This window comes from Epinephelus fuscoguttatus, linkage group LG3 (genome assembly GCF_011397635.1).
Source record: "Epinephelus fuscoguttatus linkage group LG3, E.fuscoguttatus.final_Chr_v1".
NCBI lineage: Eukaryota > Metazoa > Chordata > Actinopteri > Perciformes > Serranidae > Epinephelus > Epinephelus fuscoguttatus.
In genome coordinates, this window is record NC_064754.1 from 13,958,805 (window position 1) to 13,984,273 (window position 25,469).

General features: G+C 42.5%; 1 protein-coding gene across 3 annotated transcripts in view; it reads right to left on the reverse strand.

Annotated features, from left to right (window-relative positions):
* LOC125885054 (microtubule-associated tumor suppressor 1 homolog) overlaps positions 1–25,469 on the reverse strand; it is a 96,956-nt gene that overhangs the window by 58,567 nt on the left and 12,920 nt on the right. The window contains exons 1-5 of one of the 3 annotated variants that reach the window (XM_049570454.1): positions 24,691–24,943; positions 8,234–8,334; positions 6,474–8,083; positions 5,352–5,768; positions 2,129–2,354 (exon numbers count right to left, since the gene is read on the reverse strand). In XM_049570454.1, coding sequence (XP_049426411.1) covers positions 2,129–2,354; positions 5,352–5,768; positions 6,474–7,658 — 1,828 coding nt within the window. In that variant the 5' untranslated portion in view covers positions 7,659–8,083; positions 8,234–8,334; positions 24,691–24,943. Of the gene's footprint in view, positions 1–2,128; positions 2,355–5,351; positions 5,769–6,473; positions 8,084–8,233; positions 8,335–24,690; positions 24,944–25,469 lie in introns of those variants that run through there. The other 2 variants (XM_049570433.1, XM_049570442.1) reach the window with 2 other exon arrangements.

Genomic DNA, 25,469 nt, shown 5'->3' on the forward strand with positions numbered 1-25,469 from the left:
ACACACACACAAACACACACTCAAAGGAATCCATTGATGGCGATTTCAGTCTGAGGTCAAGAGGCATCCGTTTGTTCCTGCGTATCAGCAAAGAGGACAGACCAGCTTTTGTCCATCAGAATGTGACCTTTATAAGGAGAAAGATCTGGTTTTACACTCACACACACATTCACACACACATACATTTCAGCATTTTCCGCGATGTAAATGACACAATGCAGCTCAGTGATTATGGAAAACAAGGGTCAAGTTTCGCACACACACGAGCACAGGAGTGGAATTACAGGCCACTGGACACCAGACAGGGGACACCATGTTTAAGTTGAGTGTCTCAACAGTGTTTCATCACCAGCATTTACTAGCATACACACACACACTATAGACTGCAGGCTACAGTGTCAGGATGTGACTGACATGACGCCAACAGACTTCTCCATTACACCATTCAACACAAATCACGAACGCACAAAGCCACAGACAGGAAACACACACGGGCCTGAAATTCCCTTCAGGAACAATAAAGTAGAAAAAACAAAGAGGATGACGGAGAAGACGGGGAAAAGTAATGGAAGCACGAAAGCGAAAAAATGTTACCCATGAGTTTTTTTTAAAGGTCCAGTGTGTAGGATTTAGAAGGGATATATTGGCAGAAACAAAATACGATATAACAAGTATGTTTTCTTTAGTGTATAAAAATTGTCGTCAAAGATCACCAAGTTGAATTTCGTTCGTTTCTACATTAGCCCAGAGTAGATAAACCAAACGCTGGGTCTAGATAGGACTATTCATGTTTCCGCATCAGCCACTGTAGTTAGCAGCCCCTCCGCTATGAGAGCGTTGGAAAAACACTTACTTTAACAGTGTTTTTACAGGTTTTCATCACCAGCTCTGTTTGTTTTGGAGAGGAAGAGACCTCTGCAGATAATCCGGCTCCCAGTTAAAACCTCCTGAACATCTGGATCTGGAAGTTACCAGAGAAAAAAGGTGTGCACACATTAACAGGTGCTGAGCTACTGGTCATCTCTGATATGCCAAACAGCATCGGAGAAACACGGATTTGTGATGTGAAATTGCTTTATTCAGTTTGTTTGTTTTGGAGAGGAAGAGACCTCTGTGGATAATTCAGCTCCCACTAAAAACCTCCTGAACGTCTGGATCAAATTTAAGCTGAGCACATATTAAGTTATCAGAGAACAAAGGTGAGCACATTTGGCAGGTGCTGGGTAAGAGGTCCATCTGCAACGTGCCAAATAGTGTCTGAGAAAAACTGATTTGTGACATGAAACTGTTTCATTCAGTGTTTCTACCATTTTTAATCACCTGGTCCGTTTCTTCTAGAGAAGAAGACACCCCTGCAGAAAATCCAGCTCCTGGTAAAAACCTCCCGAACAATGAACACCGCAGGAGTTCTAATCGGGAGAAGTTTCAGCTGGTTGCTGTACTCACTACTAGAAGCCACCAAATCTCCAGAAATCTTACACACTGTTCCTTTAACTTTGTCTGAAGAAAAACAGGGAGGTGCAGGATAAAATTAGTTTGCACACACACACACATGCAAACACGCACAGCCCGAGTGTCCAGCAGTAGTTTGTGAAGTGAAGTGTTAGTGCAGAAAGATTCAAGATACTAAAAAATAGAGTTCTTATGCAACACACTGCAGCTGAAACTTAAAGAGAATCTAATTCTCCAGCTGCACGCACACAGACAGACGATAACAGTACATGCCTGTCCGTCAGTAACTTGCTCCCTGTATGTGACAAAGTTTGGAGATCACAAAACAGTCTGTGCTTGGGCCTGAAAGTGTGTGTGTGTGTGTGAGTGAGTGTGTGTGTGCGAGTGGTGTAGTGGTATGTGGAAGGCATTTTAACTCGCAGCTCTGCAGTGTCAGCCTGCTCATTTCCTTAGTCTGCTGCAGGAACGAGTTTTTCTTTCCTCCACACAGACTGACACACGAGTCTATACCCCTGACAGACAGCTGAGGAGCGTGCTGTCGATCTGAGCAGACCTACACTCCATGTGCAGTGTGCCGCTGTGTGTTTACATTTCAGGTTTCATGAAGTAAAAGTGTCTCTACTGAAATAGCGCATGTTTATGTCTCCGTATACATTCAGACACCGTGTTGACTCACCCTGGCACTGACTTTGGCTCTGCCTCACTCTCGTTGGAGATCCACCCCCGGCGCTCTGTCCACCCTCTCCCAACACGGAGCCATCACTCTGCCTGGGCCCGGGGCTCCCCTGTCCTGGAGGTCCAGTCCCTGACCCCGGAGGTGGAGCCGGTCCTGAGGGCCCCTTCTCCACTCTGGCGCCTTTTCCCTGCTGCCTGGCATTGGGCCCCAGCTTGGAGGAGACTTTCTGTAGGAAGAGGTGACGTTTAGTGACAGCGTCCCAGCCGAGCGGCCCCAGCTCCGAGCTGCGCACCGAGACCATGGTGTTAGCCATTCCCCACTCAGAGTCAGAAATGTGGACTGGGGGAAGCGAGGGAGGCAGGGAAGGAGCAGAGGGGAGGAGTGAGGGAGAGAGTGTGTTAAGACAAGAGGGGGAGGAGGAAAAGAGAGAGCAGGAAAGAGAGGTAGGAGGGAAAATTGGGAGTGTGCTGCAACCACAAGAGGGGTAAAGAAAAAAAAAAGTTGGTATTGTGTTGTACATTCCCTTTGAGAATCCCAGCTCTGACCAGGCCAATTTTTTTCTCTCTCTCGCTCTCTGTCTTACCCCCACCCCCGTCCCTCCATGTTCCTCCCCCTCTGACTCTATAAACACCAGCACACATGGAGTGAGTTTGTGGATGAGGGCCTGCCGTTTGTCTCAGACTTTTCAAAGGAAAGGCTCAACTTATAGAAGCTGTTTTGTCTTTTAACATTTGCCCTAACAGAGCAGTCAGGGGGGAGGGAAAGTGAGGAAGACGTGAAAGAGTGTTCACAGCTTCACAACAATTCTCTGATAAAATCCCTGATGTGCTTAACATGCAAAAAGCCTTTCACCCTGTCACCTCCACATCCACCTCCCTACCCAAATCTCAGAGCAGAGCTTTATTCAGAGGGGACGAAACACTTCGGAGTGTTCTTGTAACTTATAGCCTCATCGACTTTCCAGCTGAGCCAAGAGGCTGAGCCCAAGGATTACTGTAGCATACCAATACACACTAAATCATGTGTTGACATGCTAGCTGGCAGCTGGACTGGGCCTAACTGATGTTCTGTTTGGCAAAACATAAATGTTACGCACACGTGAAACACCATGTCTCTGAATATTGATAAAATAAAGGACAAAATTATAATAAAACAAAGTACAGTGCATCTAATTAATCATTAAGACATCTGAATGTGTGCCACTACATGGATGGGAATGTCATCAAATCATCAATAATGGAAACTGTGCATAGTTTAGTGACATATGACATTTAACCATAGTCAAAGCCATTAAAGGCTGATGCACAGAAAACACAGCTTGTTATCTAAAGCATCTTATTTGCTTCTGATACATATACATATACATATACATATACATATACATATACATATAGGTTAGCGTACGTGCACAGCTGACATGTTCCCAACACACCCTGTACTGTTACAACCCCTCAGGCTGCCTATGAGAGAATACGCTGGGGCAGGTTTCAAACTTGTCACCAGCTCACTGGATCTTTAAAAACACATACCAGAGACTGAGCACACATACTGTACACGCACCACTCCTTCATTTAAAACACACTTTAAACTACTGCTACGTTGACTCTCCTGAGGAAGTAAACAATGCTCGACGACAACAACAAAAACAACAACAACAAAGCTTAAGGGATCAGACAACTATAGCTAACTTCCTTTTTTTGTGTCGGTCCTTTATTTAGTTAATTTTCCAGTCTTGAATTATACTTTACATACAGTAATTGCATCCTGCCATCCTCTGAGTGCAACTGTTAATGACAAGGTTAAGCTCCAGTATACCCGGCTCGAGCACATACCATGACTGCTGTTTTCCATCGAGCTGCAAAGCTTAAAAATAGAACATTGTAAAGATTTCTCAAAACCTGCGCTCGTATTAAAAAATAGCCATGCTTAAGACTTTTTGTATGTTTCTATATATATATATATATATATATATATATATATATATATATATATATATATATATCCCCACAGGTAAAGTTATCCTTTCATGCATGGCACCCCCTCTGTGGTTTGGGTTACAGAAAGGGGTTGGTTCAGGTTTAGACAGGGGGAAACAGTCTTTGGATACAACACTGGCAGCTAATCGCAACCTCCGGGGCTGAAAAATGAAGCCAACATGAAGTGTCAAAAAACTGCACTTCCTCGAATGGCCACTTGAGGCTGGCTCTAGAGGTAAGTTGATCCCCTTGAACTCCCATATTTAAATGCATAGATTTACAGCAGAAATAAACATGTTTACAGCCTGGTACAAAAAACGATTTTGGTCTCTATAGCTAAGTTCAACATTTATGACAACTGTATGGGGAGTGACTTGTTACATAACTCACACATTTACATTTTGTTAAGGCTTAAAATTACAGATGGTTAAGGGTTAGCCTCCACAGCTCTGCCTTCTCATCCAAATATAGTCAATCTTGGCTCCAAAAAAACCAAGATGGCAATAGTCAAAATGTTAACCTCGAGGCTTCAAAACGGGAGTCCGTAAAACCAATTGGCGACGTCCAGAGACTGTATAAATAACGGATGAAGCTACAATGAGGTTACCAATTGGTTTAAAGACTGCTGTTTTGCAGCCTTGAGGGTGGCATTTCAGTCGCCATTCTGTTATTTTGGAGCCAAAAGTGACCAAATTTAGCCAAGAGGCTGGAGCTGTGGAGAAGCGAGGGGTGGATCTGACTCATAGACTGAAATGGGTTAGTTATATAAAAAGTCACCTTCTGTACAGTTGTCATGAATGTTGAAATTAGCTGTAGAGACAAAAATCATTTTTTTTGTACCAGGCTGTAAACATGTTAATTTCTGCTGTAAAGTTGGGCATTTTAACATGGAGGTCTATGGGGATTTGCTCTGTTTTGGAGCCAGCCTGCAGGGGTCATTGAAGGAACTGCACTTCCGCATTGGCTTTCTTTCTCTGCCTCAGAGGTGGCAGCTTGATGACGTCAAGGTAGCTACAGCCATTATTTTATACAGTCTATGGAGACAGCTCTAGGAACTCCCCATCCATGCAACGAGAAAAGTCACCATCCAGCGAATTTGGCCAGTGGACAAGCGCAAGAGCTCCTGGTGCTGCTTTCACAGGAGGTTCCTTATCTACACACACTTCCTACACCACAGTGACACAGACCTGGTAGAGAATTGGGAAAGTTTGCCTCTAAACACACTTGGACATGCTCATAGTACTCACCCTAATAGGATTCCTTGGTCTCTCCACAGCAGCCTTTCCAGAACCTTCATGAGCATCTTCACTTGAATGTTTACCCTCCACCCCTCCGTGTCCTGTTTCACGTTTATCATGCACTTCCTGAACAGCCTTCCTGGGAGAGCCCGGGGGTCCTTCCTCAACCACCTCAGACCCCACAGAGCTGGTTGATGTAGAGAGAATTCGACTGACAGCCAAACTCTTCCTCTCTGGCCGAGCAGAGTCATTGGCTGCTGGCTTGTGGTTGGTTTTAGGATCAGTGCTCTTTCCTCTGAAGGGTTTCAGCAACACGGCCACTTTGACTGGACCTGCGGATGACCTTTGCTTTTTACCCCCGTCCCCGGTTTGAGCTTCCTCCTTCCTAAGAACAGCTCTCTTTCCATTGGCTGAAGCAGATTTGTTCTGTTGAGTAGAGGAGAAATGACGTTAGACAGAAAACAGCTGTACAATATTTGATACGTGTAAGCTTTTCCAACCTGTTCTCAATCTCAGGTCTTCAAATGCAGATGCTTTTCACGCCCCTCGGTATCTCATGGCAACGCACAGGTCACCCTTTAATGTCTTTATATGACGCAAAGCTGAAAGACTTTGTAACATGTGTTTAATGTTACGAAAAGGTTGCGCTTAGGTTTAGACAAAAAAATCCACTTGGTTAGACTTGGAAAAAACATCCAGTTTAGGGTTTAAAAAATTACTGTTAGCAACAACATGCTAACAACAACAGCATAGCATAATGTGACGTGAATGTGTGATGTAAGTAGCATGAGTCCACGACGACCATATGTAAATTACATAACAAAATGTCAAGACAACGGTGACTCTTGGTTTCACACAGGACAGAAAATATGGTCTCCTGGGTGAAAGTCCTGTTTGGTTTGATCTATCCACCTTACGTCCCTCCTGCCCATACAGACTTTCTTGCTCTTTATGTGACGTCAGTTGCACTCAGAGGCAAATTTTGCCACAGATGGTTTAACATCTGTGTTAGCTGAACGTCCACTGCCTCACATAAAGATGCAAAAGGGTGCCTTTGACGTTGATATCACATGCCAAGGGGCGTGAACAAGCGTCAGTATTTGACGACAGGTTGGCTTTTCAGTACAGTACCTGGCTGGGTGTTTTAGGTGGAGACGGGTTGGACCGTGATCTACCTTTGGCCTCAACATCTTTTAGGTCCACTTTGGAAACTCTCTTTGCCTCCACACTGGATGGTTTGATGGCTGTGGGTGCTGCTGTCTTGGAAACAGCTGAAGTAGCAGCAGCTGGTTTGGTTTTTGCTGCTCTGGCAGGCTGACTGGTGTTAGGTTGGGATGGTTTGGAATCCACTGAATGTCTTTCCACTTCCTCAGGTGGAGGAGATGTGACTTCCTCAGCATCTTGACCTGGATTGGTGGAAGATGGAGCAGAGGAAGATATCTGAGTGGTTTCACAAAGGTCCTCAGAAGCAGGAGGCTCTGTCTGGCGTTCCACAGGTAGACCAGGAGGATAGTTGACTCCAAGCTCTTCTAACACCACCTCATCATCAGCTACATTCACAGCAACAATCCCTTCTGTCTGTAGCTCAGTTGTCGCAGCAAGGTTCATCTGGCTGTCGCTGGATTGACTGATTGAGCTTGTGAGGGTCACGCTGCTTCTTCGCACCCCCATGTCAGAGCTCACAGACAGAAACAGAGCCTCCTCTTCGTCATCATCATCAGGAGGGATTTCTGTTGCGTCCGAGTCTGGAGTTGAGGTGCCATGCCTTCTCCCATGACTGCTTCCACTGCTGAGGTCATCATTATTGTCATGGTTGCCGCTGTTTGTCGTCAGGGACAGAGCCAGCGTCAGGGTGTCATTATCATTCCAGGTGTCTTGGCGGTATTCACAGCTGTTTGCGTCCAGGTAAACAGACACAGAGTTGTCATTGGATTCTGTCAGCTCTGTTGCTGTTTGAATCTTTCCTACCGAGACGTCATCATCATTATCATCCAGTTTATTTTCCTCCTCTGGCACCCATTTTGAAATGACAACATCTGTTGTTTGGTCCGTTTTGGTCGTCACTGTCGTCATCAGGGTGACCTCAAACATGTCGTAGTCCAGTGGGCTGTCAGTCCGGCCCCCGCTGAGGCTGCTCAGGCTCCGCAGTGACTCAGGAGATGACTCCCCTAGACAGGATGAAGAGGAGGAGGAGGAGGAAGAGGAAATTGGGAAAGCGTTTCCATTGTGGTCTCCTGCGCTGTGGAGAGGGAGCCTCATGGTAGATCCAGTTTTGCCCCTGACAGGGAAATCATCAGTGGGTTGAGAGACACTCATCTCTGGGCCGTGAAAGCAGAGGGTCAGTCACTCTGTACAAGTTTCCTCTGATCTGTGACGCACAGTTTTATTTGCCCATTTGCTTTTTCTGTAGTTCTTCTTGCTGCAAACAGCAAACAGGGCTCTTTACAGCTTTAATCCTCTTTATACACACAATACTGACATTTGATAAAATGTCCAATCCATTCTCTCCATGCAGCAGTGTTTGCAGTTTTTTCCTCTGGATTTCTAATTTCTAATCCATCCACTTTCATATTTAAACACGGCACAAAAATGCTGCAGTATTTCCAAAAGGCCTGTATGTCATCGTGTCCTCCTCAAGTGCAGAACTGTCATTTAGAGACGTATCACTTTATGGGCGCTGATCCTTGCATGTTATTTGAAGACAAGATTCCACATTTTCAGGACTCTGCTGTTGAAAACATCTGAAAAAGCAAGAAGAAAGGAACATTAAATGTTAAAAGTTTTATAATTTTGACAAAATGGCAACAGTATCAATCAAATCAATGGATGAATAAGATGAAGATGAATAATTTTGTTCACACTGAATCAGGGCCATTACTGAACGAACCTACCAGGCACAGGCCCAGGGAACCAAAGTGTCAAGGGGCCCTCTGACCATCACTGGCAAAGTGTCAAACAAACACATACCAACCAGTAAGGAGGCTCAAAATGACTGCAAAGTGAGAAAAAAACAACCAAACAAGATGTAAAATTACCTCAATGAGATACAAAACTGCTTCAGCAAGACCCAAACGACTACGCAAAGACACAAAGTAAAGAGACACAAAACCACAAAAGATGCTTAACGACCACAAAGTCCGTGTGTCTTTCATACATGTCTGTGCCCAAGAGCAACTCGTCTCATAATCCCCCCATGACTAGGGCTGCACAATTAATCAAACTCTTGTATGGCAAAGTGCAATTTTCAAATCACAGGAGCTGCAAGTTTTAAATAAAGATAAGATGTATCACAACATACCATTTTAAATGAAGCATTGTTGTGCTACAGAGATGCCCAGCCTACAAATCATATTCCAGACATGAAAGACTACACTTGTTTGGTACAGACCGCAGCTAAAGTCATTTTTATGTTTTTTTTTTCCTAGTGAAAATAAAACGCAAAAGTGACCATTCCCACAAAAATCCTGACTCATATCTCAATCACAATATCTGTCAAAATAGTTGCATTTTACCCTATTTTGTATATATTTTGATTAATTAAAACATGTTAATTTAATACACTTAGTATGAAACTCACATTCAAGTAAGCAGTTTTATTTTTGTCATTTATAGTTTTACAGAAAATAATTAATAAAACAATTGGACAAAGAGAAAAAAATATGGCGACAGATATGGATAACTTATTTACAGTACAAAGAAAATATCTTTTCTTAAAGTAGAGAAATTATGATTCATTATTAACACCCTAATATATATATGTGAACAAAAAGCTAGGTTCAGTGGCACTAAAGTTTTGTTAAATATAAGTATGCAGTTTTAAATTTTCTATAAGATCCATGACTCCTTTAATTAATAAGAATCAGTTGCAAATATTAAATATCTTAACTGTTTATAAAACACTTGATCTAATAACATTATTATTATTTTAGTAATTATTATCTGTATGCACATTATTTTCCCCGCTGCTGAACAGACACCCAGTTTACCCCTACCGTGTCTGCACACTGATGGTAGATGGGTTGAGAAATGCTGCCCTCTGCAGGCTAAAATCAAGAAGTCATAGATTTTGATTTTGCTGCATTGCTGCCTGCAACTGCAAGAATGATATGACACAAACTGTCACAAACTCTTGGAGGTGTTTCTGATGAATATCCTTAAAAATCCCGTGTGAAATCAACATGAAGTCCAGTCACAGCAAGTCAAAGTCCTGTTGAAAGCAACGCACTTTGTCTGTGGAACAGTGATTTAGACCCGTATTAGTTTTCACAATCAGAAGCCCCACGATCAGGTGAAACCCATTTGAATGTAACACGGGTGCCCATGCGTGTGCGCATGTGTGTATGTGGGTCAGGGACCAAGAGAAAAGAGAGAGGCGGCTATATAAAGGCGATCAGATCCAGGACAGTGTTCTATCTCCATTATCCCGTAATGACTGCAGGGTCCCTGAGAGACACAGTTGACTCACTTCCAGGTAAAAAGAGACAGAAGGCAGACGGTTAAAAGCCTCAGACTGCTCAAGACAACATCACCTCACTGAAACACCTGAATCTTTTACTTATCCACATGTATTTATAGAGGGGCAGAGTCGCCTGTAACAAACTACTCTCCAAGCAAACGAAGATGACATCAACATTAATTTCAACAGTTTCTTGTCATTTTTCATGCAACCCAGCGCTGTGTGGGTGTTTTTTAATACCCATAACTGCATTTCCAGCGGCTTTAGTGCCACCAAACCTGGGTGCTTTCAGCCGAAACATATTTTCCCTAACCATAACCAAGTTCTTGTGCCTATACCTAACCACACGTTAACCACAGGGTTGCTGAAACGTAAAGAATCGTTAAGTTTCAGCTACATAATAATGTACAAATGTAACGTATCCATGATTTGCAGAAAGGTAAAATCCCAACATTTAATCTGGGGATTAGGCTGAAAGCACAGCAAATCACAATTTGAATGATACAAAACAGAAGTTCTGAGGATGGAGCGGCATGGAGAACGGAGAGGAGGAAAAGAAGACAAAGAAGAAGATGAGGAGGAGGAGGAGGAGGAGGAGGAGGAGGAGGAAAAAGATGGAGATGAAGGAGAAGAAGAGGAGGAGGAAGAAGAAGAAAAAGAAGAGGAAGAAGAAGAAGAAGGAAGAGGATGAGAAAGAAGAGGAAGAAGAAGAAAAAGAGGAGAATGAAGAAGAGAAAGAGGAAGAAAAGGAAGAAGAGGAGGAAGAAGAAGAATATGTTTAAGAAGTAGAAGAAATAAGAAATGGAAGAAAAGGAAGAGAAGAAGAAGGAAGAAGACAAGGAAGAACAACAACAACAAAATAAGAGGAAGAGGAAAAAAGAACAAGAGGACAGAGAGGAAGAAGAAGAAAAACAACAACAATAAAACGAAGGGGGAGAGGAGGAAAAATAAGAGGCAGAAGAAGAATCCCTTGTTACCTTTTTTACAGTAATATGTGCACTGATTTCCTCATTCCAGTCTAAACATTGTCTCACTCAGTGTTGCTCATTTTACTAACCAGTGCAATTTTTGTGAGTTTTGCCAAAATAGGAAACATTTGTGTTTTGTGTATCATTTGATAGACACACATGCACTGTATGCACTGCAGACTATTTTGATAGAAAAAAATACACTTTGAAAAAAAGGAGAAAAGTAAACACTTTCTAGGAGTTTTATATATTTGAATATGTAGGATGAACTCATGAAGCCAAAACATATTTGAACAGTACTGTGATGGTAGAGTTTTGTAATTGTTTCACCTGTGTTTAGTTGATGCCCTGTAAGAGACATTCATATGGTCACTGAATCCATTTTAAAGGGAGAAAACATGGTGTTGAGTGCAGTGTTCCATTTGGCAAGAGATTGAAGAAACTGAGCTTTCAGGAAATGTTTTTAAACAATTGGGGAAAACTGTAGCAGCCACAGCCCGGTGAAAGAGTCAGACTCTTTCCTGCTACATAATCCCTTTAGTCTATCCATAATGTACGAGCAGGGGCTCAGAGACACACACCTCATCCCAAATCTTGTGACATTCGCACAACAAAACCTAAAACAAATCTGGCAACCATACAAACGACAAGTCCAGCTGGCATTTTGTCCTCTGGTGCCAGAAATATAGTCAAACTAACTGAGGAGCTTGTGGACTACCACTTCAAAACGGAAGTAATGAATTTCTTTCAGGTGAGTTGGTCTGTCGCATCTATGAGAAATATTTAGTCCGGAAACAAGACAGCGGCTGCCCTCTGGCATCCACTGAGCTATTTGTCTAGGAACATCGCTATTCAAACTCTCGTCCTGATGAAAGGTCATTTCATTTTGTTTGTGTGTGTGTCTTGAGGGAAGTTGTTTCCTCTCAACAGTCTGTGGACATGCACATGTTTCTGTCATTCCTATGACTGTGGTATAGATGCTTTAATTTTAATAACCCCGCTCCAACAAGATTCCTCTCATCATGCAGAGACTGAAAGACAAAGACATAAAGACACAGAGGAAAAGACCGTCCTACATTACGCTCAGACAGAGTGAGCAGCCCGCTGTCTCTGACATGAAGCCTCTAAAACTGAACTGACTTTCTCTGGCTTAAACTCTTGAACTGGCCTCCACCAACCAAACGCCTCATCCACTCCTGTTAGCATCAGTTTCACCATCGGCCTGCGGGGCCTCACTGTGACTGAGTGTGAGTGAGCTGAAGTGAATAACAGGGCTAATCCACAAGTTAATGACTATTGTTGAGTGGCTGGACCCTGCTATGCATTAAGACACGCTTGTCAAGCGCAGTGCTGGAGGAAGCATTCAGATTCACTACTTAGGTTAAAGCATAAACACAAGAGTATAAAAAAATACTCTGATACAAGTTAAAGTCCTGCAGTGAAAATGTTACTTATCACCCTTTTCCCATCCAAATCAGCACATATATGTGGCTTTATTAACTGCAGGAAAACATGCTAAAAATAGGTGATAAACTCCTTTCCTATTGCCTGCCTATTACATTTCACGAACAAACCAGAAAACAGGGTTAATAAACAGTAGTAAACAGCATGGAGGGTAGTAAAAAAGTTTCAGTGGTTATTTCTTTTTTATATCTCCTATTATTCAGTCTCTGTCTCAAACTTGGCACTGATCAATTTTAACCAATGTTAAAGCACTGCTTGGATGGAGAGGGATGGAATTCATGGCGGTGTGTCATTGCATCATGCCGCAAAGGGGGCAATAATTAGCGTGTCAACCTGAGTGTCCTGTTTCTAGTATCTAAGTAAAATATATAAAATGTACTTTAAGTATTAAAGTAAAAGTACATAAAATGCAAAAAAGTCCCCTATGGCTGTTATATTATTATATCATTTCTCATAAGGTTATTATTACTCATGCATTCATGTTAAAGCAGGTTTTTAAGTTGGTTAAGCTCACTGTCTTTATTATTTAAAGCTAGATTTACCACCTTGCATTTGCATGCCGCTGCGATACTGTCAAGTTGCAGATACAGATTATATCCATGTCTGTGAAAACACGGATGCTTCACACACATCTTTCCTCTGACAAAACAGAAGATCTATACCATCAGCACAGTTTCAAGATGGGCACCCAAGATTAGTGTTACTGATTCAGTATCTGACAAACTGTCTCCCCTTCTGTTCCTGAGTTATGACGTTGAGTACTGGCCAAAAAAGTGTTTTTTTAGAACATTAACAACACCTTTGGCCTTTTACATAAAATGTCATAACTTTATCATTTTATCCTGTTAGAGATTTTTGTGAAATGCTGTTGAGTTATAACATGCTTTCTGAGGTCAAAGTGACCTTGACCTTTGATCTTCTACCACCAAATTCAAATCAGTTATTCTTGAGTCCGAGTGGACGTTTGTGCCAAATTTAAGAAACTCCCTCAAGGCCTTCTTGAGAAACTGCGTTCACAAGAACACTACGGAAGAGGTCACAGTGACCTTTGACCTCTGACCACCAAATCCTAATCTCATTGTGGAGGTTTGTGCTAAATTTAGGGTCTTCTTGAGATATCACGTTCAGGGGAATGGGACAGATGAGGTAACACTGACCTTGACCTTTTACCACCAAACTCTAATGAGTTTACCTTTAACTCTAATTGGACATAGAAATTCTCTCCAGGAGTTCTTGAGGATATCGCGTTCGGGGGAATGAGACAGATGAGGTAATATTGACCTTGACCTTGACCATGAAACTTCTTCTTTAACTCTGAGTGGACATTTGTGCCAAATTTGAAGAGATTCCCTTCAGGAGTTTTCGAAATATCTTAAACACGAAAATGGGATGGACGTGCATACAGATGGACAACGTGAAAATATAATGCCTCCGGCCGCGGCTTTCACCAGCACGGAGGCATGATAATGATTTATTATTGAATCTAGACATGTTTGAGTACAGTACGAGACTGTGGACGATGCAGTTTTAACAATAAATATCAATTCTGAATATTTGAAACGGTTTGACAACAATAGTGTTGACGACATTCAATGACATTTTCAAGAGAAGGCTGTGTCTTCAGAGTATGTCTGTCAGTGTCTTTAGACTGAACACATTAAAAAGAGCATGAATGAAAATGTCTTTGCAGTATTCCCATGGAGAATGAAATATTCAGAGGGGCTCAAAGGTGACACACTTACCCAAAAACACATCTCCTTCCATCTGCCTTGTGTTATGCAATCACCCCCCTGCAGATGCCACATTACTTCATAAGGCTGTGAAGCTCTGGAGGGGGTTTGTTTTGTTCAGGGGGACAGCCCAACAGATCATGATGTAACATTTTCTTTGCTTGGCTCTAATCACTGCACACAGAGTTTAATTCAAACAAGAGAATCGCTGGATAAACAATTAAAGTTCCACGAAGAAGGCGGACCTCGCTCTCAACTGGACTTGAACAACAAGCCGTGTGGCAGCAGCCAGGGGAGGAGGCTCATCTTACCACACCATTTATTACTGTTACATAAGAATACACACATGAAGAAACATCAAACTGGAAGAGCCCAGAGAGACTAATAAAACAACATGTAGAACTCATTTCTCTTTTTCCTTGACACTTGCTCACGCTCGGCACGCTCTCATCGTCTCTCTTAATCTGTACAGACACCATGCCTCTGTTCTTAACACTAACTTTCCACACTGTAATCAACACCACTTTCTCTTCCCCCAGAGGCCTTTGAAAACCACAACAACTGGTTTTTCCAACCTTTGTAATCACTTAACATCCTCCATCCTCTCTTGCGTATCTCGATCAGTGTTCAGGCTCATTTTCGAGAACTTTCTCAAAGGAAAATCACTCAAGTTATCAGTCACAAGGTTTGTATCAGGCTGCCAAAGCCTCCAGAAGCTCTAAATAAAGGTTTGGGTGGAAAAATGTATCAGTTACACTAATATTTGAGATTTCCCTTTTGGTGGACGGAAATTGGCAGTGTGGAAATACCCACTGGCATTACACTGTTGCTAGGATAGGATGCTTAACTCGCACATGTGAAACTGTATTGTATGCCTTTTAACTAGGGGTGTGCCATATCATCATGTTCACGACAATTCTGAAATAACTTTTAATATGATGTGAAAAATTCATACTGTGATACTCGTGATATTTCGACATGTTGACATATTGATGTCATACTGTTAGCCACAGCAACAACAAGCATGGCTAAAGGAGAAATTATTATCGAACAGAGGAGCAGCTTCAGTGGTGTGGAATAAACTGTGGCGTCCTGAATGTTATATGAACAGCCCCAGACTTTTAGCGAGTTACCACTCAGAGGGAAGCGGCTCCTCTGGTAGCAGCACAGCGTCTCTCCCTCTCCTCTCTTGCTGTGCGCACACAGGATTCGGTGTCGTCAAACGATTTTGTCATAAACCTTTCGTAATGTAAACCTACATGATGCTGAGTGGGCGGAAGTTTGCTGCAGAGATCAGCCTCTCATTGGGCGGAACGAGCCACCCGCTGAAGTCCCGCCCTACCACCTCCGGTTGTGTAGCAGTTTTCAACCGTTTTCAACACGTCCTTTACTAACTTCTGCGGTGTTTGATCTTGCAGGGATGTAGCCATTTTTCTGCCATGGTTCGCACGCTGTTGGCGATATTTTTGTGGGCGTGTTACACCAAAACCCGTTTCCCCCGGGCAATATTTTTGCAAGTGCACCGTTGCTGTGGCACCGCCCAGAACGACTGTGATTGGTTGAAGGAAATAAAAGCAGCCGGGGCGTTTTTTTCTCCAATCTTAAAGTGAGAGTTGGTCCAGCCAGACCTTTCTTTTCTTGTGGTCTGGTGAGCGAGACTACTTGCAGCTTGACAAAAAACAATTTGTGGTAGATTTTATTTTGTTGAACTATTTATATTGCATACAGAATCTGAATCTCACTCTGAGTTACTGTTGTTGTTCACAAACTTAAGAAATGACAGATTTTCATCTTTCAATCATTTTAGGGCCGTATCACCCACCTCTACTTTTAACCTGAAAGTTGTGTGTCTTTAACCACTGTACATGTTGTATTCTTCATGTTGTATTCTTTTTATTATCCTAGGACACCTATTAACATCAGGCAAAGGAACTACTGATGAAAACTAGCTCTCCAGCTAATTTAGGTGCATTTACATTTGTTTAAATGTAGATTAATTTAAACTATCCCTTCTTAAATGAATAAACAATTGACAGTTACATCGTAGCCCGTTTTGAAGCTCCAGCCCTCTCGCTCAATACTGGACTAATTTCAAAAACTGTTAACCCAACGAGAAATTTAGACACACATAAATATGGGAAAATAGGTCCAGGATGAAAAAGCAAGGTTACCCTCTAATGTTCTAACCAAAATAGCTCCTACGCAAAAGTCAAGGTCAACTCTATTTATAGAGCGCTTCAAAAAACAAACAAGGCCAAATTTAAAAGGTTTGTTTTATTTGGCCACATCTTTGCAACCAAAATAAATAATTCCTGAGCACAGAATATTGTGTATATATCAAAGTGTATTAAAACTTGTTTAATTTAACGCTAGATATTACGTGACAGTAGTTTGTGAAGGTTCAGCGTTGTGTTTCTGCTTTCATTTTACCGGATCTCGTTGAAAAACTGAGCCGTTAACCAGACTTATCACTCCCCTCCAGTTCTAACAATAGAGTAGTTAAAGTTCAGTATGTTCCACTGAACCAAATGTACATGTGAAAGCAGTGGCACAGATGGGAATGTTGGCTTGCTCTAAAGTATTTATTGAAGCTGTATCTCTTCAGATGTTCACTTGATATGGCTGAAAGAACAACTGGGATCACAGTGTGCTCGGACACTATTAAATCCTACTGTCACGTTGTTACTTCACATCCAGAGGAACCAGGACTCTGGATTAATGTGCTTGTGGAAGTCCTCATGGGGACATTTTGAAAACAGCACTGACATCTCTATACCATCCTCCCTCGTGTTCCTTTATATCCATTTCCTCTCAAATTTCAGACTAAGCAGGTTTTTAAATTTATATTATTTCATATACTGCAGGCACGTTGCCATTTCTCTTCTGTTCATTTGACTGTTTTGGCTTCATCGTCCATGATCAGTGACTACAGACTGAACATTGTGAAATATGTACATTCACTGGTGTCTCTTTGGGTAGTAAAACGTAAATGTATATAGCAGTAAGGAAACACTGTAACTGATTATAGTGATAAGACCGTGGATAAGATCTACAAACACACACGTTGGCTGAAAACTTGGGCTGAAGTCCGACTTAAAAACTTTCTTGTTGGTAAATATTAACCTCCACTGTATCTGTACATTCACTGCCTCCCCACTGCTGGACGTGTGTATGTGTAGGTGTGTGTGTGTGTTGACCTTTGCATGGCCCAGTGACTATTCACACTTCAGCAATTACTGTTCTGATGACTGCAGATGTCAGGGCTGTCAGTGTGTTTAAGTCAAAATAAAAGTCGTGTTTTTCTCCCTATACAGTACAGTAGTAAAGCAGGACTAATGTCTTTACAGTGTTTGTGATGTGGGAAGAAAAATGTCTTGTTGACTATCAACAGTCTGCCAGTCTGTCCTTGGTAATGTCAAAGAAAACTAAAGATGCAACATACTATTTGTGACAGAAGCAGCAGTTACTGACTTCATTTTGAGAGTGACTTGCAGTCATGTCATGATAGTGAGTTTAATACAACTGCATATTGATATGTAAAATGCTACACTGAACTACCTTCATGTTGTTCATGGTGCACGACTAGAATTTCTTTTAGGAAGTGTTGTGCTGAAACAGATTCAAATATTAACAGACTGGAGCTGCTATGTCTCTGCACTGCTGCACTGAGCTCTGCAGCATTCTGCATGTTAAACTTTGCTTTTACAACATTCACTGTCTGCTATGTCTGGTATCCTGAAAAAAAATGTAAGAATGAAAATTATGTGTTGCTCGTTTCTTGTTTGTGAATAAACGCAACACATTGAGCATAGCGTTCGTTCAGACAGGACACAATGTCAGGCTCAGCTCACATCCCAGCTATGTCAGCTGATCTCAAGCAGCCCAGTGAACTAATGGAGCAGCTGACTGACAGAGGAGAGTCAGTGGATAGATCACGATTCATTTCTGTGCAACCAATTGGTAAGTCTCATTCATGACGCCCTATTTAAACTGCTCTAATCTGCCTACTGTTGCTGCTTCCTCTGCAAGCCGCTTTACAACCTGCCTTCAGCCCAGCTCCTCCTTTTCATGCTGTGTCTGACCTATCAATGTCATTTCTGTTTGTCATTGATGCTGCTCTGTTCTGTTCCCGGGGGGGGGGTCTTTGCTGCTGCTCTCCCTGCCTTAGGTTTTCCATGTAGGCGCATGGAAGGGCATGGAGGTTTGCTCACTCTGCCTCAGGCTTTCCTCGTTTGCACATGGAAGGGCAGGGAGGTTTGCTCTCTCCACCTTAGGCTTTCCACATAAGTGCGTGGAAGAGGCTTTGCAGGTAGGCCTAGGAAAGGCAGAGAGGCTCCAGAACAGAGCCATGCTGCCAAATATAATACTGCAAATGGAAATTAAGTTTTCTTAGATTAAAGTGGTCCTGACTGAATTACAAAAACTCAAAATGATCTTGATGGTATTTTCATTTAGTCCCCACAGTATGTCAATACACCATGCTGCATGACACTGGTTTAGGTGTTTAACTGAACCTTGAGCCAGGTTCTAAATCCTATATTGATCAGCTAAAAACAATAAAGTTGACTGCTGGTCATCACATATACATGTGCATGCATACAAACACTATGATGACAGGATGAAAGGGGAGGCTGCAGTAAGAATCCGAGAAAAGGCAAGAGAGAATCTGTTCCAACAATCATCAACTCTGTTTTGGTTTAAATAAACCCTTAATCACTTAGTTTGATGTTGAAAGCATGCTGACTGTACACACCCTAAAATAACTGTTTATTTGAATGAAGTCTTATGAGTTTAGTGATCATGATTTTGAGGCTGTTTCTGGTCAAAGAAACGATATCTTACTCCTCAACAAAAGGTCTATGTCTGTGGGAATCCAATCCATTATATTTTAAGACCCTTAGAATAACAATCTCAGCATATTGATGGCAAAAACGAGCACTTTTAGTGGACAGAAACTGACAGTGCAAACATGTCCTGAGTGGTTACATTGCAGCTCGTTTTGCGGCTGCCAGCTGCAGTGCTCTCACTCAACACTGGACCAAAGTCAAAAATTGTTATTCCATTTAGTCACTTAGACACAAAAACATGGAATAATGGGATCCACATTGAAAAAACAGATGTTACACTTCAAGTAGCATTATCTTAGATGCTCTGTTCTTACTGCCACCATCAACTGAAGAGGACAGGAGAATAAGTTTACATGAATAGCTGAATCTGAAATACCCCAAGCATACAGCATCCTCTCTATGCACACAGTTTCAGGAAGGACAGGTCCTGGGACTCAGGTAAGCTGATAGAGGCAGTGATACCCAATCAGGCTTCCGAACTGTCGACCTGACGGACCATAGCAGCACATCTCAGACACAACACCAGTGGTTTTACATTACACACGCAAGCTCAGTTATACTGTATTCAGGCAATTTAAAATGCAAACAGTGTGGAAAATAACTGGTCCAATGATTCTCAACACAACAACCTGCCTGTTATTTCAGATTCCACTCGAGCTAATGTCCTGAATTGATCTCAAACTGAACCCACTTCATTAACTTGTGATGTAAAAGCCTGCAGGCTCTCTGCTGATGGTGTTTTGTTCCAGTCGGGCACACAGCCAACCTGGGAGCTCGTTAACAGGCAGAAGGCAGCGGGCTCACCTTACCTTCATAGAAATACTTGGCCAGCGTCACCACTGCATCACATTACAGCGACACACACACCGACACAGAGCTGCTATCACCGCACACACATGTCCGCAGCCCAACGACATGCATGACACATAAACAGTAATAATGACACATCATTAACACACACACACACACACAGACAGGGTTGCTAAAAAAGCAATGTATGAAAGACAGCAGTCGACTCGGTGCACTCAGCCTATCACCGCATCACACACAAACACCCCCAATACAGAGAAAGTGGTTGCCATAGAAATCAACAGACTGCTTAGTCACTCTGAGAAAAGATGAATGCGACTGTGTGTGAGTGACTTTATAACCAGCTGGTGTCATTCTGCTATGAAGATACACCCCCCTACAGTTACTGCAGAGGTGTCGGTGCATGTTCGGGTGTGCATGTGTACATTAACGTGCGTGTGTATGCATTTAACTCTATTCTGGTGTAACAGACGCTGCATGTGAGGTCGTGTCAGGAAACGTGACACTGCTGACAGGGTGTGCGTGTGTTCAGATGACATAAAGAATACATGTACACACTGATTCTCCCTTTGATTCCACAGTGAGAATGTGAAAAGAGCTGAGCTGGTGAGATTAATATCATAGTATTCTCTACTGACTAATGACATTATATGACACATGCACGTCTATAAAGCAGCTGAAAATGCAGCACTAAAACAGTTACAATGCTTGATGGAAACGATATTAAGATCAATAAGCATCAAGAGAAACTATAAAATACGGTGAGTCACTACTGAAAGAGAACGAGGCAGCATTAGAGTAATGAGAGTGATGCTGACGGAGATGAGAACCGCGTGGAAAGTAACGAGGTACTACGTGGTGAAACAGAGCTGGTTGGCTGGTTGCCAGTCCAATCAGAAATGGTCCTGAGGTTATACAGCACAGCGTGGATAAAGATGTTATATAAGCAGCTAGCTCTGACACCACCACTATCTTAACAGATCAATACCTGGACACAGGGCAGTGGATGAGGACTCATTTGGACTGCAGCCTCATTAACAGTGATGTACTGTAGTAGTGAATAAACAACTGGGTAAACTAGGACACCAGTTACTTTAACCCAGAATATAAATGATGCCAATCAAAAAAAAAGAAAAAAATGGCCCATTTGCAATAAAGTATAACAAACACAAGACCGTTTTGTCATTCACCCCAAGTCTTATTAATAGGTTACATCACTAATGACTTTTTCTAAATAATGAAAAGCTCAATATTGTTTTGTTTAGACAATCTGTGTTTGCCAAGGACAAAAGCACTGGGATGCTACATAGGTGCCCCAGCCTACGAATCATATTCCAGATGTAAGGGAACAGGACTGTTTGGTAGAGGCCCCAGAAAAATTACTTTATCCTGATTTTTATATTTTTCTCAGTGAAAATTTAATACCAAAATTACCATCCATCCATCACTCCATTTTCATCCACTCATGTGGGGCCGGGTCGCAGGGGCAGCAGGCCCAGCAAAACACTCCAGACGTCCCTCTCCCCAGCAACACTTTCCAGCTTCTCCTGGGGGACCCCAAGGTGTTCCCAGGCCAGATGAGATATGTAATCCCTCCAGCGTGTTCTGGGTCTACACCGCGGCCTCCTACCAGTGGGACATGCCCGAAACGCCTCAAATGGGAGGCGCCCAGGAGGCATCCAGATCAGATGCCCGAACCACCTCAACTGACCCCTTTCAACGTGAAGGAGCAGTGGCTCAACTCCGAGCTCCCTCTTGATGCTAGAGCTCCTCACCCTATCTCTAAGGCTGAGCCCAGCCACCCTGCGGAGGAAACTCATTTTGGTGGCTTCTATCCGTGAACGCATTCTTTCGGTCACTACCCAGAGCTCATGACCATAGGTGAAGGATGGGACATAGATGGACTAGTAAATTGAAAAGCTTACCTTCTGGCTCAGCTCCCTGTTCACCACGACAGTCTAGCATAGTGCCCACATCACTGCAGATGCTGTGCCAAACCGCTGATCCATGTCAAGCTCCATTCTACCCTCACTCATGAACAAGACCCCGAGATGCTTTAACTCCCTCGCTTGGGGCAGTAAGTCACTCCCAACCTGGAGGGGACAATCTACTGTTTTAGAGCAGAGAACCGTGGCCTCAGACTTAGAGGTGCTGACTCTCATCTCTGTGCTCAGCTGAAATCTGGTATTTTACCTTTGACTGGACAGTAAGTTAATCTAGAAGAAGAAAAGCGGATCTGTGCAATGTGCTGTCTAAACAATATAGAAAATGAGCCCATTTTATTTTCTCCTATCATTTTGTTTTTCGTTAACAGTGACATACTTTAGGAAGTTAAAAATAGATATTGACTTTGGAGATATGGAAGATTCAAAAGGACTGAGAAGACATCTGTTAACTTTTTAAACATAGACATTAGCCAGTTATGTAGAGTAAAGAAAGAGGGCTCTGCATCCAGATAATCTGTAAATGTTTGGTATTTTCTCATGTGAGCAGTTAATTTGGTATGTTGTTTGTTTTGTCTTTAATTTGATTGTGTTTCCTTTGTGTTTGCTTTCCTTTTCCACATGTTCTGTTTTGTTTTGTACACGCAAGACTAGAGCATGGTTATGAAATAACTGCGTCTTGTATTCCCATGTGGGATGACCCTAAAAAGGCATGACATAAAAACAAAAATAAATATGGAGTTCATTATAGTACACATTTTTGCTTTAATATAGAGGCTAAACACAGTTTAAACTGGTCTGGTAATGGTGCTGTTCCACTGCAGTAGTGCTTGCGAGGGGAATATGAAGTGTTTCCCATCATTGAAATGCAGCACCAGAACACGTGATCTGTCCATACATGGTCAGAAATGTCCACACAGTCTGATCTGTACAGTGGTTTCACTATGTGAACCGAAATTCCTGATACAAGTGATAATGCACTGCAGAACTCACTAAACCCCCTGTGCTCAAACCCAGAGGGCATTTTTTCAAAAATATTTTGGTCTGAAGACAGTTTCTGCACTGTATGAAATATAAACTTCAAATTGGACCTTTTTAAATAATCATGAACATTTTAAAGTTCCTACACTGCTGCTATGAGGCCTCTCTGCTGTGTGTCCCTGTTTATACTGACTGAGCCTGCTCTGGCAACATTGATGCCTCGGCTCCGGCTGCTGCACTACGTCATTAGCAGATTATGTCAGGTAGTAATCATCACTTGATAGTAACAAGTGGTTACAGTTAGCTTCACTGTGGGACCTGAAGCAACTAACAGAGTGAGCAGAGCATTCAGTAGGTTAATGTTACAGTCTTATAACATTACTAAAGCTTATCAAGAATCAGCCAAGTTGCCTGAGGAAAATGTTGGCTTTGTACATTTCTGCAAACTATGAATACATTACATTTGCACATTTCATACACATCATATAATCGTCTCTAAAGTAACATAAATACGAGCTGACTTTGCCATCTGGGGTGAAGGGGAATTGTGTAGCACCATGGCAAGAGAACAACAAACAACAACAACAACCAGCTGTGAGTTAGAGAGTCACTGTTTTTTGAATGGCTCTTAAGGCACCAAATGTGGATGTTTTTTAGAGACCCATCACTGTGTTTCCAGCAGCTTTTTTTGGCGACCCATTGCTGTGTTTCCAGCAGCGTTTAGCTAACTACTGTTGTGTTTCCAGCAGCTTTTTAGTGACCCATCACAGTGTTTCCAGCAGTTCAGTGACCCATTGCTGTGTTTCCAGCAGCTTTTAAGCGACCCATCACTTTTTTTCCAGCAGCTTTTTAGCGACCCATCACTGTTTCCAGCAGCTTTTTTACCGAGACATCACTGTGTTTCCAGCAGCATTTTTAGCGACTCATCACCGTGTTTCCAGCAGCATTTTTAGAGACTCATCACTGTTTTCCAGCAGCATTTTTAGCAACCCATCACTGTGTTTCCAGCAGCATTTTTAGCGACCCATCACCGTGTTTCCAGCAGCATTTTTAGCGACTCATCACTGTTTTCCAGCAGCATTTTTAGCAACCCATCACTGTGTTTCCAACAGCACTTTTAGCGACCCATCGCTGTGTTCCCAGTGGGGATTGTGCCACAAAAAACATCTTTTCCTGACCATAACCAAGTGGTTTTTGCCCGTAAACATAACCACACGTAATCCACAGTGTTGTTTAAGTATTAACATAAATGCTACATGATAAAAAACAAATTAACGTATGCGTGGTTTGCAGAGAAGTACAATGACAATATTTTTTCTCTGGTGACTGGGTTGCATGACTGCTATCCATAAAGGTTTCATATGTTTCAAACTTGATGAAACTTAAACACATTTTGATCTAAATACATGCCTATTAGCTGCTCTAAACAAAGTCATTTTTTCTCTTGACCAGCTCTCCATCAGTTCTATGGATCTGACAAACACATATTGGAAGCATTTGATGCAAGTCTGCATGGGCCTCTATGTTAAATCACATTTGGACTAAAGACAACTGTAAAGCCGCCACATGCAGTTGAGTGAAACAATGCTTCCACTGTACGTACCGTACATTGTGAAGCTATTTAGTTACATGTGCAATCATCTCAACAAAGCATCTGGATACCATCAAGCCCCTCATCTTCAAAGACCACAGAGAGGAAAGACCACAGGACTGCTTTGTATCTTCAGTTTGGCCACATCAAGATCTCTTTGGCAATTACTGTTTTCTTATTATGATAAAATGTACAGGAATTTGTCCTGGACTTCACATAAACTGGCAGCATTTCTCGGCACATACTGAGTCATGGTGAGTCTATGCTACAGGGAAAACAAAACAAAATCAATAAGACAAAATTTAGTCACATTTATAAAAAAAATAAGCATCTCAAACATTATATGAATATTAATACTATTCAAAATAAATGAAATGAGTTTGACCCAAGTTAATGTTTAATGACTTGTTTTGCAACAGTCAACATCTCAGAGCGCACAGAACATTTGCTTTTCCAAAGACCTATGCTCCAGAACACACGCAGGCAATAACAGAGTGGAAAACACACATAACACACGTGCTGGTCCCATGCATAACTGTTGCCACAGACATAACTTACTCTTCTGTCTCCTTCTCCTCAGGCTGCACTGCAGCAAAAAAACACATCCAGCAAGAATTCATGGAAGCTCGCTCACACTCCTCTCTTCAGTCTGACACGCACTTGGCTGGCTGTCCACCTCCACAAACACCCCTCACTGCGCTGGACTGCACGTTCCTGCGTCGTATCTTATCCCATCACTGCTGTGTGTGTTAAGCGTGTGTGAGCACAGACGAGGTAGGAGACTACGCAGGCTCTGACGGTGGTTGAGTGAGGGAGGGAGGGGACAGAGAGGGAGAGTGAGAGAGGGATACACCTCCCTTTTTGGTTCTGAAACACGAGCAAGCTGCTCAGTGCTGCAATAACAAGGAACACACACACACACACACACACACACACACACACACACACACACACACACTTTCCTCAAGGTCTAGTGTGGGAGGGGATAGTCAGTCCCATGTCTATGTTTACAGAGAGCTGGTGTGTGTGCGTGTGTGTGCCAGGTAACCTAACCCTGGTCAGGGTCCACCCTCCACCACCGAAAACTGTAGGAGGGGCCAGTACTGACCGGTCCAGATGGGTTGGCTGTTGCTAAGCAGCACTGGGCCCCCTCCCTGTTACTGGCTGAGGGGAAACAGAGAGGGAGGTTTTGGACTGAAGGAGAAAGGGGCAATGAGAGTAATGGAAAAGTAACCCATGTATCTGATGGAGAGGAAAACAGGAGAAGTAGAGGGAGGAGTAGAGAAGGCACTGGTGAGCCAATGACAGGAACAGTCCAAGTGAGATTACAGAAAATC